General features: G+C 35.9%; 2 protein-coding genes across 8 annotated transcripts; both read left to right on the top strand.

The window, feature by feature from the left end:
- Window positions 1–733: 733 nt before the first annotated feature.
- Window positions 734–6,820, top strand: dhdds (dehydrodolichyl diphosphate synthase). Of its 7 annotated transcripts, none has more exons than XM_041233824.1 (9): window positions 734–822; window positions 1,655–1,735; window positions 2,664–2,780; window positions 3,356–3,498; window positions 3,964–4,080; window positions 4,242–4,343; window positions 4,921–5,035; window positions 5,166–5,273; window positions 5,774–6,820. In XM_041233824.1, exons 2-9 carry the CDS (start codon window positions 1,673–1,675, stop codon window positions 6,023–6,025), a joined length of 1,017 nt encoding a protein of 338 aa, XP_041089758.1. In that variant the 5' UTR covers window positions 734–822; window positions 1,655–1,672; the 3' UTR covers window positions 6,026–6,820. The 7 variants fall into 7 exon arrangements, with proteins under 7 accessions (XP_041089758.1, XP_041089759.1, XP_041089760.1 ...); XM_041233825.1 differs by having other exon boundaries at window positions 810–831; XM_041233826.1 differs by lacking the exon at window positions 734–822 and adding an exon at window positions 851–880.
- A 1,540-nt stretch (window positions 6,821–8,360) lies between these two features.
- hmgn2 (high mobility group nucleosomal binding domain 2) lies at window positions 8,361–12,646 on the top strand. The gene is made up of 6 exons (XM_041234121.1): window positions 8,361–8,497; window positions 10,432–10,458; window positions 10,798–10,827; window positions 11,112–11,162; window positions 11,639–11,719; window positions 12,333–12,646. The coding sequence occupies exons 1-6, from the start codon at window positions 8,483–8,485 to the stop codon at window positions 12,366–12,368; spliced, it is 240 nt and encodes a 79-aa protein (XP_041090055.1). The 5' UTR covers window positions 8,361–8,482; the 3' UTR covers window positions 12,369–12,646.
- Window positions 12,647–16,425: the final 3,779 nt, after the last annotated feature.

Raw genomic sequence — 16,425 nt, 5'->3', positions numbered from 1 at the left:
GTTAAAAATTTCAGAGGTTGGCCGGGTTTAGAAAAAAGCCCTGAAACACACTTTTGACTCAGGCAGCTAGATGACAGGGGCACCTGCAGCGCCAGGCACTGGAAACAAATCATTTTACTTCTGGAGGCCTCAACATTCAAAACCAGTCTGTAAAAAAAAAAAGTAATCTATGGCATTGTGAGTTTATCCTGAGCTACAGTGAAGCTAGAATCCAGTCCTGTATATTCTATACACAATAAAGCTCATTAGAAGCCAATTGTGTTTTACCATACTCCGACTGGTTGCTTGTAAATATATTGACTATCCCTGAATAAATAACTGCCTTTCTTTAAAAACAAAACAAGCATGTTTTGTTGTTGTTGTTGTTTTCCATAAATGTGATTTTCCTTGTAAACTGTAACTGTGGCTTTGGTGACTCAAATCAAACTCAGTCAGATCAGAATTTCCATTTGAATTGTGCATCGTGGTTCGGTGAATCATAAAAAACTAAAATGCTGCATATGTAACATTTAGTTTAATTTATCATGCCACTGCTTAAACGATTTGGTTTCTCCTGTATGTGCCATAGTACTGTTTAGGTAAGCAAAAATCAGGTTTTTAACAATCTGTTCGCTAGTGCCCTCTAGTGTTTATCCCCATTTCCACAGGAACTCCTCAACCTTCCAGTTTAACTTATGCTGCGCGAATGAAGCCACCATGCCTCTACTAAAATGGCTACCGTAGTGCGACCTACGTCAAATGGGTTTTTGAGTACGTCAAACACAGTGAGGTCAAATTACGGTGCACAGGGCGCTGAATGCGGAAGAGGACGTCATCATTAAGGTAAGCGATGTGAGTTGGAATTGCTGTTGTTGGGAATGCTGTAGATTTGGGAATACATGTAAGAAGTATGTGATTGAGATAGCTTTTAAATGCCGGACTAATGTGCCAGACTGTTTCGACAACAACATAAAAACGGTACCGATATTGCATGAATGAGCTCTAAATTTAAAGTGACAGTGCAGCAGTTAAAATAGATTATAACTGCTATCTACCTTTTTAAAAGTCAAATTAGAATTAATGTTAGACGTGATAATAAAAATGGTGTGTGTTCAAGAAAGTGTTACGATATCCGGCTTTTAAACAAAATGAACCCCAAAACTATTCCGCCATAAACACACGGTTGTAGATAATTTCTACAAATAATTTCTGTATTTCTTCAAAAACACAGACTGCTTTATTGAAAACAAAGCACAAATTCAGACCCGCGGTGCAGAATATGTATTAATTTAGTACAGCCTCTAGAATCTGTTGGATGTCAGAATATATACTGTAATTGAGTCACACGTGAAACGAATTAAAAGAGGAAGAGGATGGGGGTTTAATGTCTTCCACTGAACAATCAAAGACGAAACTGAACCAGGTGACGTGTGTTGGGAATCATCAAGTATCGAGTTCTTACTGTAGTGTAGCGCTTTCAGATACACAAATCTTCAATCGCCAAGTTACCCATTCACAAAGCAATGTGGAAATGCCCTTATTGATTTAGAGTTCCCAGGGTTTACTTTGGGTTATGGGGTTTTCTGTTTTAAAAGAAGCAGATGCTGTAAATTTGTTACACATACGCGTGCAAACTGTTGGGCAAGGTATTAAACCCGTTATATTTCTGCTGTAGACACCAACAACACAGAGAATGTCCTGGATTCACAAAGGGGAGCTGACTCTCATTGAGCGACTTTCTGCAAATATTTTAAAGGTAATTCTGTCTGATATTAGGAGAATGATTTTTTTAACATATATGGGCACATTTAAAGTCATCCCTGCATGACATCGTCCATCCTATTTTTAGGGGAGATCACCTGGGATGGAATGCAATTTAGGGTTATTCCTCAGTTTTTTTAAATGCTCCAATAAACCCTGTTGTGCAAAACTACCTTTTAATCCCTGTCTGATTCTTGTTTTGTAACAGCTTCTTCATCCCAGGTGGCCAAGTGAACTTGAACAAACAATAATAAATAAATAAATAAAATAATAATAATAATACAATGCCCAGGCTGTTTTTGGTGTCCTGAAATTAATACCAAGTTCTTTTTTGAAGAGTTTCAACTCTTAACTAAGTTGTTTCATGTCGCTAGTTTGTGTTTCCTTGCATTGAAGTAAAAGAAACTTCAGACCAATGAAACTTCAGTCATCCAATATCCTGGCTTTTGCTTTAGGCTGGCCATGTTATATGTATAATACTGTAAAGCTGCTTAAAAAAAGGCTGACATGTTTTCTGTACACATTGTGGAAGTGCGCTTCTACCAAGAAGAAAGCGAGGGTGTTTGTGATGTACACAGTGAAGCCTGTTTGAGACTGATACAGTGCAGGCTAAAGCTGATTGAAACAAGGTTGCAACTCTACAAGCATTTGGTGTCAAAATAATAATAATAATAATAATTTTTTTTTGGTACTACACCGCAGTAACTGCACCAAAAATCTATTTAAAGGTTAGGGTCCATTCATCGGGTAGGAGTGTTATTTGTGTTCATATATGTAAATCTTTTCACAATATTTCACCTGATGAAGGAAACTCTAGACAAAAAAAAAAAAAAAAACTTCAGCTTTAAAAGCAGTGATCCCTGTGACACGTGCTTGCTGTGGGGAGCTCTGGTGTTTTCATCGATCATACCTCTGTTCTCCAGGCTGGACCAATGCCGAAACATGTCGCCTTCATTATGGATGGGAACCGTCGATACGCCCGGAAATTGCACGTGGAGAGACAGCAGGGGCACACGCAGGGCTTTGACAAACTGGCAGAGGTACTGTTGTGTAATATGTTTGTGCTTCAGCCTTCAAGCGTGGAAATAAGCCATTGCATAGCAGTTTGATTCATTCCTGGTTTTTAATAGAACTCATCAGGGCTTGTTCCCTGTACATTGTAGCTAATCAAGCTTGTATAAAAACCTGGAATGGGTGACGCTGCTATGCAGTAGGATTCTTGTTTCCGTCGCCGATCTTTCCCAGGTTTGAATGCAACATGGATCAAAAAACCTCTGTACACATTGCAGCGTGGATTCTTTGCTTAGGACAGACTCTAGAACACTCCCTAGGTCATTTAGATGTATGTTGAGGTTCCTTGACAAAACACTGGGGAGAAACTGGCAACCCCACCCTGTTCACAGCTAAAGGCAGTGCTGTTAGACTCATGCCATTGACAAAAGTCACAATCTAACCCAGTTTAGAATATGTATGTATTTCTTTCTATCAAAATCTCAACGGAGTAGTCAAAACAGAACTGTACATAACATTGAATCGAAAAAAGCAAACAAAAGTTAAAGAAACCTGTTGCACCTGATGGTTATTAAAACAGTGTTTCTCTTTTCTCATCTTGAAGACGCTGCGTTGGTGTTTGAATCTGGAAATCAGGGAGGTCACGGTCTATGCCTTCAGTATTGAGAATTTCAAGCGTGCGAAAGACGAGGTAGATGGGCTGATGGAGCTGGCAAGGCAGAAATTCAGCAGGCTTCTGGACGAACAGTAAGAGACTTTCATCATATCACTGCTGCTGTATTATAAACTGCATTAAATATGAAGAAAGGAAATGTTTGTATCACCATGATCAGATCTGTGCTATTCCACACACCTTGTTTTGCCCAGGATCTCTTTATTCAGTATCAGGTTTCTAAGTGTCTGCACTCGCCTTTTGACCCTTTTGTTTTTTCCATTGAGCATATTTTTGTGATAATGGACCTCGGATTGCATAGTTCACAAGGCTGTTGTACTTTTCTTGTGTTATTTAAGGTCTCATTATCGCCCAGCAATGGAACAACAGTAAAGGGCTTCTGAGGTATACATCAGTTGTTTGAATTGTGTCGATGACAATTGATATCGCACTAAGAGGGACTAAGCCCCATGGCTGTTTTGACACATGATCAACACATGATGATCTTGTGCTTGTCCTCCTTCATTCATGAATCTTTTTTTGCATTCTCTTCTGCCCAGAGAGGACCTGGAGAAACATGGGGTGTGTATCCGAGTGCTGGGAGACTTGACCCTCCTTCCACTGGATATACAGAAACTGATTGCACAAGCCGTGCTGGCGACCAAGCATCACAACAAGTAAGCCCAAAGTGCCTAATCCAAATCAAACAGCAATATTTTGTATGCATGTCCTTAGCAGGGATATGCATGCCAATATGTATTGGATTTTCAAAAATGACCTTTCAAGCCTATAGCAACTCCTTGTGCACTGTGTCTGATTGTGTTCCTCTCCACCCCAGGTGCTTTCTGAATGTATGCTTTGCCTACACTTCCAGACATGAGATAACCAATGCAGTGAAGGAGGCAGCCTGGGGCGTGGAGCAAGGACTGATCAAACCAAGGTATACTGAGGGGGGTGCACTTGTTGGATCGCCTGTACTATTGAACTGAATTCAGTGTCTTTCATATGTACTTCCTGTTGTGCGCACAGTCAGTGTGTGGACAGTGGGGTTACTTTGTTCTGTATCCTGCCCTGCAACTCTCTGCACAGCAAATTCTAGATGAAATATTTCTTAAGGAAAAAAAATAATAGAACATAACAGAACATTTACAGTTTAATTTGACAGCTACTTTTGACAATTGTTTTTATTTATTTATTTATTTTGTGTCATCTGCTCCTTATTTAAGTTAAAGGATTATTTTTTGGAACAGGTCTGCAAAGGTTAAATAGATTGCTGACAATAGCTGCTGAAGTCAAAAATAGCTACCAGTTGTTGTTAAAACTGCCGATGAAATAGTGTGGCTGTTTGACCTATGAATTCAAGGTTTGTGTCAAAAAAACAACCAAACACTGGCACAATGTTTAAGCCTGCATTGTGATTGAAATAGTCCTTAGTTTGCATATTAGATATTATGGTGTGTTAATACATTATCAAACAACGTGCTTGTTGATTTAAGGAGTGTGCTGCTTTGTTTCAGTGATGTGTCTGAGTTTCTGCTGGATGAGTGTCTCTACACCAACAACTCCCCTGATCCGGATCTACTAATCAGAACTTCTGGGGAAGTGCGACTCAGTGATTTCCTTCTCTGGCAGGTGAGCGATCTTGACTAGACCTTTTTGGGTTTTCCACTTGCCTTATCATTATTTTAGTATTTTAGTCATGAGTTTCATGCCCAATGTCTCATGATCTTCCTGCTGAATGATTTTCATTTTCTCCCTCCAGACCACCTACTCGTGTTTAGTGTTTCAGTCCATCCTGTGGCCAGAGTACTCTTTCTGGAACCTCTGTGAAGCTATCCTGCAATATCAACTGAACCACCAAGCCCTACAGGTAATGCATAGATAGTACTCTGTCAACCACATGGCATTGGACTGCTTGCAGCAAATCTGCGCATTTCCAATCCAGTTTGTGAATTGCTGTATTACACCATACGCAGTTTAGAATGCTATAGTGCTAAAATAGATAATACAGCCACATAATAAAATTGAAAGGGAATATAAACAGACATTACTATAGGATGGATACACAGGCTTAAGTGGTGTGTTTACAGAATTGTTGAACTAGTTGCATAACTCAGATGAGGTTGTAGTTGATAAACAAATCTGCTGTAAAATATTTTGCAAACTTTCAAACTGCATGCAAATTGATGACAATACCTTGCATTTAAAATAGCAGTATGAAAGAAGTTAAGCATGTGAAGGGTCTAGTAATCTGACGGTCTGGTTTAAACTTCAGTGTTTTATACATGCATAAACCACAGTATTTACTAGTATTTTAATATGGGCGGGACTAATGTAAATGCTTTCTTTTTGTTTGCATTTCTTTTTCAGAAAGCCAGAGATCAACACGCAGAGGCCAGGGTCCTTCAGCAGCTGGAAGCAGATCGTTGTTGTGCAGCTGATCTGTTGCAACAGACTGGGCTAGGGAAGCCAGTGGATCCACAGCTCAGACAGGAGGCTCTGCAGAAATACACTGCTGAGCGGGAGGAGAGAGTCCACAGCTTCCTAACCGCCCTGCAAGAGAAAAGAGACCGTTTTTTTACTGACTTAAATAAGGGCTTTATAGCATCTGCAAAGGCATAGCCCTGATTCAATGCATTTGAAATGTCAATTTATTTAAATTTTGTTTTAAGTCAACCAAGCAATTTGACCCCTATGGGGAATTTGAGACAAATGAATGACTTGGTTGTCACGATGGAAAACATTTAAAACACTGTACATGTGTATATGTACATATTTTGTATGTGGAACTGGTTTTCATTTACCAGTGGAAGTAAAGGTTGTGCTGCGCCAAAAAAAATAATGTGCCCTTTCAGGTCCAAATTTCTATGAGTATTATTAATTTTCCTCCCTATTCAGATTAATTTTTTTTTTTTTTTTTTTTTTTTTTGCCTCAAATCTTGAAATTAGAAGTCTGCACCAACACCTAGCCACTGAGGCTTCTGTCTTCGATTTATTGTCTGCACCTGTGTATGTCTGTGAAGTACTGCTGTATGTGGACAACTTTTGCAGCTTTTTGGAAATTTTCTTTTGTCATCCCTATAAAATGCTGAGTGAAAAAGATGTTGATTCATGCTTTAAACAATAAAAAAACAATATAATTCTGCAAGGAGGACTAAAAAGCATTCTGTGGACAAAGGTAACTGATTACCATGTTGAAAAGGTGTTTGTGTGTCCCGAGTGACAAGGATATAGTGGAGTCCTGACTTTACTTTTAACTTTAGTCTTGGATTTACTGTAGGCTGTTGAATGCTGTCTTAAGAGAAAGCAAAATGCTTGCTGAAGTGAACTTTTGTGTTGGAGTCTGTGTGAGGATTATAATTGAGCTGATATACATTTTTCTATAGTGTACATTAAAGTGTACTCTGGGATGGTGAAGCATGTGTGGCATCTATCTTAATTTTTTGGTAAGCCAGCAGACTCAGAAATAGAATCTGGTGTTTACTGTTAATTTGGATTTTATTTAATTTTGCAATAATTCCTTTCTAAGAATCGCACTATTGTGTTTTTTTGGTTATGTAGACTTTGAGCTGCCGAGGGTTTTGTTTAATTTCACACTGATGCAGTGCTTGCGAGCCATGCATTAATAATCTACACAATAGAACTTTGCTTCGTTGTAAAGGAAGGTTTAGAAAATCCAAATGAAGGAATGATTCCATTTCATGATATTTCGCACCCCACATGCATTTAACTGTTTGGACGTACCGTGGAGTATCCTGCGTTAGCTCACACCCTACACTAGTCCTTATTTTTCTTGAGTGACGTTGCATCCATTTCTTAAGAACGTGAATGTTATCTCAGACTTTTAGGAGTCATATTACTGCAGCTTTCAAGTGCGTAAGTAAATTAATTCACTATTTTTTTTAATCACTTTTAAATTATTGCATTTGTTATATTTGTATCTTTAAAATTAACAGTGGTAATATGTAACAATTAAAATTGAAATAGTCATGCGATTTAGTAAAAAAAGGTTATTTGTTTTTTGTATGTTAGTTAGCTGGATTAGTTGGATTTTAACTATGGGTTTAGCCTTCTCCATTGTACAATTTTGGCTGGAACGCATACTGAAACGTTACGGTATATACTGCTAAACAATTAAATGTTGTAAATAATATACATTTTTGGTAGGTTTTGCTGTTAATGTAAGCACATAAAAAGTAATGTATATAGAAAACAAGATTGACACTATACTGTGTTGCACTAAAATACCACTCGGGGCAACATTGGGGAGGGTGCTATTGATGACCAACCAATGTGGTGAACGGGGTGGCGGTTTGGCTAGAGCTTGTTATATAATTTCTGAATGTAAAGTACAGTGGGCGTGTTACAGTTGTGTGCTATCAAATAATGTATGTTTTGTACTTTTAAGTGTCTGTAGATTTGTTTAATTTTGTACTATATATATATATAGCACCAGTCTGCAACGTGCGTGTTTTGTCTATCAAGATGTCGTTCGCAATAGTCACAAGTTTCCTAGATACAAACAGACATACAAATATCAATATAACTAAAGAATATATTAGTACATTAAATAACAGTGGTAATCCAAAAATATCCCATATTCAAAACTTGATGAAGTACAGCAACATGTGCCAGCGACAGCGTAATCCAGGCGGCCATGTCTGTCACGGCGAAGCATTGATAGGACTGCGCATATCTTGTTGTAAATTACCATAAATACTGCTCCTGCACATTTGAGCACACATTTTTTCTTTCTAATAAGTATTACATTATTATTTTTATTTATTTTTTTAAGTGTTCTACAAAAACTGCCACACAGCCCTATTTTGCATATTTACAAAATAATGAGCGGTGTCTCTTTAAATCCGATGTTGCACCCCCTATCATGTGATGATGTCTGTAGCCAATGTCTGTTTGCGAAATATAAAATCAGGTTCAATCCGGTTTCCATCTTATATTTCTGTATAAAAAACTATAAAAGATACAACAACCATTACTTCACATTTACCCGCTTTACAGCAAGCGCATCTGCTCTGCTTTTCATTTTCTTGTCCAAGCTCCCTATAGAAACCATTTACGATGCCCAAGAGAAAGGTGAGTATAGTTGTATATACTGTCTCCACTCGTTTGATATATATGTGAGCGCGTTTATATATATAATATATATATATATATATATATATATATATATATATATAATATAGATATATTATATACGTTATATCAATATATAATATATATTATATATATATATCCCACTGTTAATAATTATGTATAATATTGTTATTTTCACTCTTCATTAATATCGTTCGATATCTTTGGAAATATTCTTAAAGACTGCACATGTATTTGCAATAGTTTTGCAAATATTGGTGCTGTGTATGTTCTTGTAACTCAACGCGTAATCTAAATTTGAATCTTTTGTTGCACTGGTTCGCGCGCTGTGACTTGGAATTTTTTAGGAACTGCGTATTTTAAATTTTATATTTAATTACTTTAAACATTTATTATGTTGTTATAATGTAGTTAATCCACGTTTTTTTTTTCTACAGTGTTGGCTGTATACGTTCTTCACATACGAATGCTTATTATTACTTATTACAAGAAATACAAATACTTTAAGGTTGTGACTTTTTTATTTTAAAATTGGTAAAAAATTAAAATTAGCTGTATTTTTCAAGCCCCGAGGTGTCTTAAAAAGTTTAAAATCAATTTTGCCCTCTGCTTTTCCTGTTTTGCAGCTTGCATGTCGCTGGCTGCTCAGTCCTTTTCAGCTGCCATCTTTGTTATTGTTGTTTCGATCTCAACCATCTTTTTCGCACTGAAATCGGTTTTGCTGACTGTATTTTGTCACGGATGAAATGTTGTTGAACAACTGCGTTTTTAAAAGTAATAATAACGATGAAAGAGTAATATTTACATTTTAGATTTAAGCGGGAAATATATTTTAATGTTCGTTTCAGAGAAAAATGTTTGCTTTCGTGGTATTTTTTAATTACATATATTTTTTTCTTAAAGTAGTCGATTTAAAAATTAAATATGACGATGTTGTTTGTGAACAAAAGTGGGCGGCTTCCTCTTTTTAATCAGTACAAGCATTCTGTAACACAAAACGATGCTATACATACTTTACAATTTTGCAAAAAATTAAGTTTAAAAAATGTATATGTAATCGGCGACTTTTATTTTAGATGTGTTCTGCTCAGTGTCGTTTTATTTCGGTTGTGTGTGTGTGCGCGCATTAACAGACCAGTAGGCGCGCAGCGCTCGAGCCTGTATTTGAATTTAAATGTGGGCGGGAGAATGTCAACTGTCAAAGCGGCCGCCAAAAAGATGATGGGAGAGCCTTCGTTACCGAGAGCGCTCAAAACCGGGTCATGTGATCAGTTGTTAATTTGTTAAAGTAAATCCACCCTTAATTAAGGCGGGAAACGGAGTCAGGGGTTTAGCACATTGACGATTCTCAATAAACCGCCCTTATTCTTTACAAGTTTTTATTCAGCTACAGTACAGTGTTGTAAATCGGCTACAAGTTTGACAGACAATAGATTAAATTCCCACTGTCTCTGTAGTTCGATGCAAACAATTAATATGCAAAGGAAATAAAAAAAAAAAAAGCTTTCATATTTTAAGTTATAAAATGTGCACTAATGTGGCGTTTTACTAAGTATAATTCTGTGTAGATAATAGTTTAAAATAAATTAAATCTCTTGAGATTAAAAGCGTAGTAACATTTAACCTCTGTGGTTTCCAGAGATGGTTTTCTGACAGGAAATGCAATCACACGTTGGTTGTTCTCTGACAGTGTGGATATTTAGATGCTTCTGTGACCAAGATAGCTACTGTCAAAACGGGAGACACCTAGTGGGTCATCACTACAGATTTCTGCCCTAAAAAAGAAATACAGTGTTATATCGTGTGCTTCTAAAATGTCCTACACCTGCAATATACTTTTGTGGCATTATTATTGTTACTATTATTATAAATTTTTGTAACAACTGTTTTTTTTTTTTTTTTTTTCATTTCAGGCAGAAAGTACAAAGGCCAAGATAGAGGTTTGTATTCCTTATTCTAAAGTTCCTTTTGCATTTACTATAGACCCATTAATGCTTGCTTTGCTGTATAATATTATTATTGCATGGTGTTTAAGTACATTTGAGTGGTTTATATGTTCAGAACATTCCTGTGTGCCCTTGTCAAACGTATTTTCTAAACACGGTGGACTGTTAGATTAGTTAGTTATAGATATATATATATATATATATATATATATATATATATATATATATATATATATATATATATATATATATATATATATATAAAACCTGTTGCCTGAGTTGTTATTAAATGTAACTTTTGCTGACTTTTTTTTAAACTTTTTTTTCATACAGCCAGAAAGGCGGTCTAAAAGGTTATCTGAAGTAAGTATTGCTGTCTTTGTATTGGTTCTTTTTGTAGTTTCTTTTACAAATGTTTATCATTTTTAAAACTGAGCATCATTATACAGTGTCAGTTTTGCACAAAATACAGAATGTGAAACAGATGCAGTATTTACAAGTCAATTCTAAGTGCTTTGTTTTTTTTTACATCCGTCTATCCCCCCAAAAAATACAGATTAATATAATAATTTGTTTCCTTATGAAACCGGTGACAGTTGCGTTATACATTTTATATGTATTTTAAAAATGATTTTGTTTGTTTTCAGAAACCATCTGCACCTAAACCTGAACCAAAAGTAAAAAAGGCTGCACCCAAGGTATGGTACAGCATATTTATTTAAAAAAAAAAAAGTGCTTAAATGTAATCTTTCAGTTTTTGACTAATGTTGTGCACTCTTGGTGATCCAGTTCAAGCATGGTTAAGGTGGGTGGGGAATATAAGGGTGGCAGTTGCATGGCTAAAAAGTGTTAATTAAATTGGACCATTGTTTTGTAACCATTAATTTGTAATCCCAGTGGATTACAAATCCTGCATGAGTCTAGCTAATCCCTATGCTGTCTGAATGTATGCTCCAGGTTGTCTCCCTGCAAAGTTTAAAGCAAACATTAGGGGAGTAACCTGTAAAAATAGATGTCATTACATCATGGTAGCTAGTCATTGGGTTGTACTAGGCAAGAGGAAAGAGTAGTTATCCTGGATAGATATTAGGCTATGCATAACAACAATGTAAAATAAATGATTAAATACATGCGTGGTTGGTTTAATTTCCTTTAAAATGTTTCCCCTGAACAGAAGACGGGTAAAGTTGCAAAGAAGAGCAAGGCTGAAGCTGGAAACAACCCTGCTGAGAATGGTGATGCCAAATCAGACCAGGTGTGTGTTCAGATTAACTCAATTTAAACACTGAGGTTGTTTCTCTTTTTTTGTACTGTCAACATAAACTCTTAAATATATATAATTAGGAATAACCACTAGTTTAACCACTAGTGTCAGAGTTTACTGGAGTGTTAGTGTTTTGATGTGCCATCTGATAGGCCAGAAGAGCCTTACAACCAAAATAAGAAATCAAAGCAGATTGAATCAGGAGGCTAACCCCTACATTGTTGTCAACTGATAGTTGCAACCAGTGTTATTGGCAGCTAACTTTAAGCCTACTTCTATGCAGTCTGCCATGCTTTTGAGTTGATCCTGGTTCAGGTGTAGGTCACAATATCCTGGTATAGACAGCATTTATAGAAATTGTACAGCCATGAGCCTCGAGCAATTGAAAGCCAAGATCTATGGTGAAGACACCATCGTTACCACAGGGGACACGTTGAATCGGACACTGGGCCTTGTTAATGTAATTTAATCTTTGTGTGTGTAATTAATTTATATATATATTAATTTATATATTATATATATAAAGTGTATATATATAATGTGTATATTACACTAAATTGTTGTTTTTTTTTCTTTTATTAAATGTTGTCTGTCTCCTTTTCAGGCACAGAAGAATGATGCTTCTGGTGATGCCAAGTAAACTGCGTGTGAACTTTTGATAATTCTATGTACTCTCTGTGACTGTACAGATTGAAATAACTTTTTTTATCAAGTTTTATAAAAAAAAAAAAAAAAAAGAGTTGCTGTTAGTTCCATTGTTAGCCTACACTTCTGTTTTGAAACATTTTATTGTAGAGTTTTTCATTAGCTTAAAACAAATATATTTTTTCTTTTCTTCTATGCCATTGGAAAACAATTTCCGTCCGGACCATGTTAAAATAAGATTGTTCCCTTTTTATTAAAGTTTTAAAAAAAGTGTGGAATGTTATCATATATATATTTTTTTTTTTTTTTTTTTTTTTATGTTAAGGCAGCTAAACTATTATCTTTTTATGGAGGTAGATGTTTTGGGGTACCCTTTTTATTGTGTATTTATTTTTCACAGATTTTTGTAAAACAAATACAGATGAATAAAATAAATAAATAAGGCCCTTGTAAAATTTAATACTTGATTGAAGGTAATCTAGTAAAGTCAGGATAGGCTAAATAACATTTTAAATTGTGACTTTCCCATCCTTAAATATGTAATACTCTGATTTGCTTTTGGAATGCTTAAAAAAAAAAAAAAAAAAAAAAATTAAACTTCAAGTCGTGTTCTTATGAAAGGTCTGATACATAAAGAGTTTGAATTAATATGTATTTTTTTTGGCATGCACATCTGCAATTCAAGCATTTGTTGACTGCTAGCATAGGACTGCTTAGTGTTGCTAAACACCTGCAACATTTAGAAGATAAAGTGCATTATGTTTGAATTTATAATACTGCGATATGAACAACATGGAAAAAGTACAATGTTTCTTGTAAACGTTGCAGGGATTATGTAACACATATTGCGTGAAGTGTAGAGTGTTTAGGCCCACAAATCTGGGCTTAGAAACTGAATTGATTAAATATTTAGATTTTGCTGCACTGTGTTACTCCAAAGTGTTCTGCCCTTTTAATCCGAAGAGATTGTTATACCTAAGTTTTGGAGAAACTGCTCATAATGGATTTGTTTGCATCGTTTCCAACTTGGGAAATTTAGCTGTAATAAAGGTCTGCAGAACCAGCTGTCTTTATTTATATACAGTAGTGTAAAGGCTGGTTCATGTTTGTACGGCACAGCCACTGTTTGAGATTTCTTGTCTAAACCGGCAACCCTTGGGAGACTGATACATTTTTCTCATCTGTTGCTAGTTGGTGTCTCCTGTAGTGGCATAGCATAAGTGTGAACCAGTCTTCAGACTAATTTATTTCACATTCAGTATTTTGGCATTTATTTTTTCCATATCCATATGTTACACATACATTTTAGTTATAAAACCTTAGCAGCTTCTCATGATGGATTTCCACCTGAAGAAGAGAACTTTGAGGTTTTGAAAGCTATTGGTTAATTATGGTTGAGTTAGTCCAATAAAAGATATCACATCTCTTTGTCTATCATCTCTGGACTGATACCACTGCTATTCCATCTATCAATGATTGGTTATGAATGTTAAAAACTTTAGCACAGTGATTTGGTCCCAACCCCAATTTTGAGAACCATGAGGTTAGAGAATTGAATGAATCTTAGCCTAGCTTTAATATCGCTCCAATAGGAGCACATCCATGCTTTTATAGACACTGCTCAATGTCATCTTTTTGTAATGAAGTTATGCCAGTTTTTCCAAGTATCATAACATGCTACTAGATCTATTATCACATGTTCAAGTGCATGCATTGAAAGATTTTTTAATTGAATTAAAACGGCCACAGAATGACACGTTCGTGCCTATCCCCCACAAAATGACCCATTTTAGTTCAGAAAAGTCCTACGTCTGATTGGGCTAGTGAAGACAGGTACATTTTAATGACCTGTATATATCCACTTTACAATATACAGTAAAAAGGGATCCCTAATCGAGCTGATTTGCTGTTTATATCTTAAAAACTTTAGAACTACTTGGGCATTTGTTACAAAGTCATGACTCATGTTTAATTGAGGGCATTGAGTATGCTTGCCGTGCTAACAACACTTGAAAGCTATCTTGGTAACTCCTTTCTGGTTTGATGAAATTACATGGCCATTTAAAATGGGATGGTATTCTGCATGCTGTGGACTTTCACGGTACTGTAATGAAATGGGCATAGCAGCAACCATTGATATTGGAGCATTTAAAGAACTCGCTATTAACAACTGCCATTAAGATGTGGCTTTCATGTTTCTCCTGCATTATTACCCGCAATGATGATTCCTAATTTGACCAGTCAAGGGCATTGCCAGGAAGGCAAGCATTGCTATATATCTGACAGAGAACGCAGGAATATTATTTGATCTTTATTTAGATGTTTTAGATTAACAATATCAAATCCACGTCAATTGTAGTCTTGTAGTCTTAGAACATAAGTGCCCGCTGATGACAGCATATAAGTAAGAAAATATATACAGTCGTGTTCATACAAAAAAAAAAATTAAATGTACTGTAAAGCCACACATATTTGCGATCCTTTTATTATGCGTTTTTTTTTTTTTTTTAAATACCTCAAACTTTTTTGTCACAGAATAAAATTCCACTAATACATACTTCGTATATTGCAACAGATCGCCAACATTTCTGGAACAAAATAAGTTTTATGCGTGTGATTCGCCAAATATTTTGGTCGCAAATATTTATGGATTGACTTTCTTAATTGCCATCATTAACTGCAGTAATGATGCAGGACCAATTCGCATCCTTAAATCTAGATCCAAGATTGGACTGGCCATTCTGCTCTGCATGGGGTTTGTAAGTAAGCACCAAGAGATGCTTTTACAGGAAAGGCACCTTAAGAGAAGAAATACTGTATATGATATTGTTACGGGCAGTTTAGTGTAAAATGATCTGATCATTTAAATCTGCCTTAACATGTTTATGAATACAGTGTAGTGCTGTGACACTGAAATCAGATCAACTTAAACCTCTGACAGCAGTCACGGCTTAAATAAAACAAAAACACATGTAATTCTTACTCTTCTTGAACAATGTGCAGCTCTGGCTAAAGGTTTTGCATCACCCTATAGAATTAACTGCTTTTGCTTCATAAAGTCGAACGAAACCTGTTGAATAATGTTACGTTTGCATTTTAAATGCCATCGCTTTGTAGTTTTCCATACACAGTATGTGGCATTTGAAAATCTAACATGAAATTCTATACTACTATTATGGCTTGCGATACCATTGTGTGGTTTCCTATTTTTTTAAAATAAAATATCTAAATCATATCGATATCGTTTTTCTTTTTTTTAAATATATTTTTATTACTATGTATAGCCTAAATCTTAAAATTCCATACCTGTACAGCGATTTGATTGTATAACTGTTATACATATTTTCATCGCTTGGGGGCGCTGTAGGAGAGAGAAAGAGAGAGAGAGAGAGAGAGAGAGAGAGAGAGAGAGAGAGAGAGAGAGAGAGAGAGAGAGTCTCCAGTCCACTTCCAGGTGAAAGGTCAAGCCTTTTGTTACGAACAAAGTTGGCTGTTTACAACGACATTATAATATTAATTTTTTCAACACAGGTTAAGCAATTCATAATTACGTATTGCACACCCGTGTGGACATGTACTGTGTACATGTGAGACACACACACACTTTACAAGTAAGAATAGCCATTTCATTCTGCGTAATGTTTATGACGCATTACAATTACACATGGAAAAAGTAGGTCAAATTATCGTCACCAAGAGAGAGAGGAGAGAGAGAGAGAGAGAGAGAGAGAGACATGTGCCGCTGCTTATAAGTTGTAACTAACAATAAACAACCGACAGTGACTGTAACAGACTTATTTTTTTAACAGTAATATATAAAAAAGCAGTCTACCTTCACTGCATTTACCAGAACATTATAAATTACAAATAACAAGACTTGTCTTGTAAAGCAGCACGGTGCCCCGCCACCGGCCTCTAGCCCGTTTTATCAGCAAGGAGGTGCAGTAATATTTTTGAAAGAACCCATTGTCTAAAAAAAATGAAAGTTTTTTTAAGCATTAAGGTCTATTCCCTGCGCAGAAAGAACACTATGTCGCACTGCTGAAAAATGA

Source organism: Polyodon spathula, chromosome 32 (genome assembly GCF_017654505.1).
Source record: "Polyodon spathula isolate WHYD16114869_AA chromosome 32, ASM1765450v1, whole genome shotgun sequence".
Lineage (NCBI taxonomy): Eukaryota > Metazoa > Chordata > Actinopteri > Acipenseriformes > Polyodontidae > Polyodon > Polyodon spathula.
Note: the sequence above shows the minus strand (reverse complement) of the source record. Positions and strands in the feature narration are given on the sequence as shown.

Coding starts and splice junctions, on each gene's coding strand:
- dhdds (XM_041233821.1), top strand. CDS start 1,364: ATGTCTTCCACTGAACAATCAAAGACGAAACTGAACCAG. Junction 2,781..3,355: donor GCTTTGACAAACTGGCAGAG/GTACTGTTGTGT, acceptor CTCATCTTGAAG/ACGCTGCGTTGGTGTTTGAA. Junction 4,081..4,241: donor GCGACCAAGCATCACAACAA/GTAAGCCCAAAG, acceptor TCTCCACCCCAG/GTGCTTTCTGAATGTATGCT.
- hmgn2 (XM_041234121.1), top strand. Junction 10,828..11,111: donor GGTCTAAAAGGTTATCTGAA/GTAAGTATTGCT, acceptor GTTTGTTTTCAG/AAACCATCTGCACCTAAACC. Junction 11,720..12,332: donor GTGATGCCAAATCAGACCAG/GTGTGTGTTCAG, acceptor TCTCCTTTTCAG/GCACAGAAGAATGATGCTTC.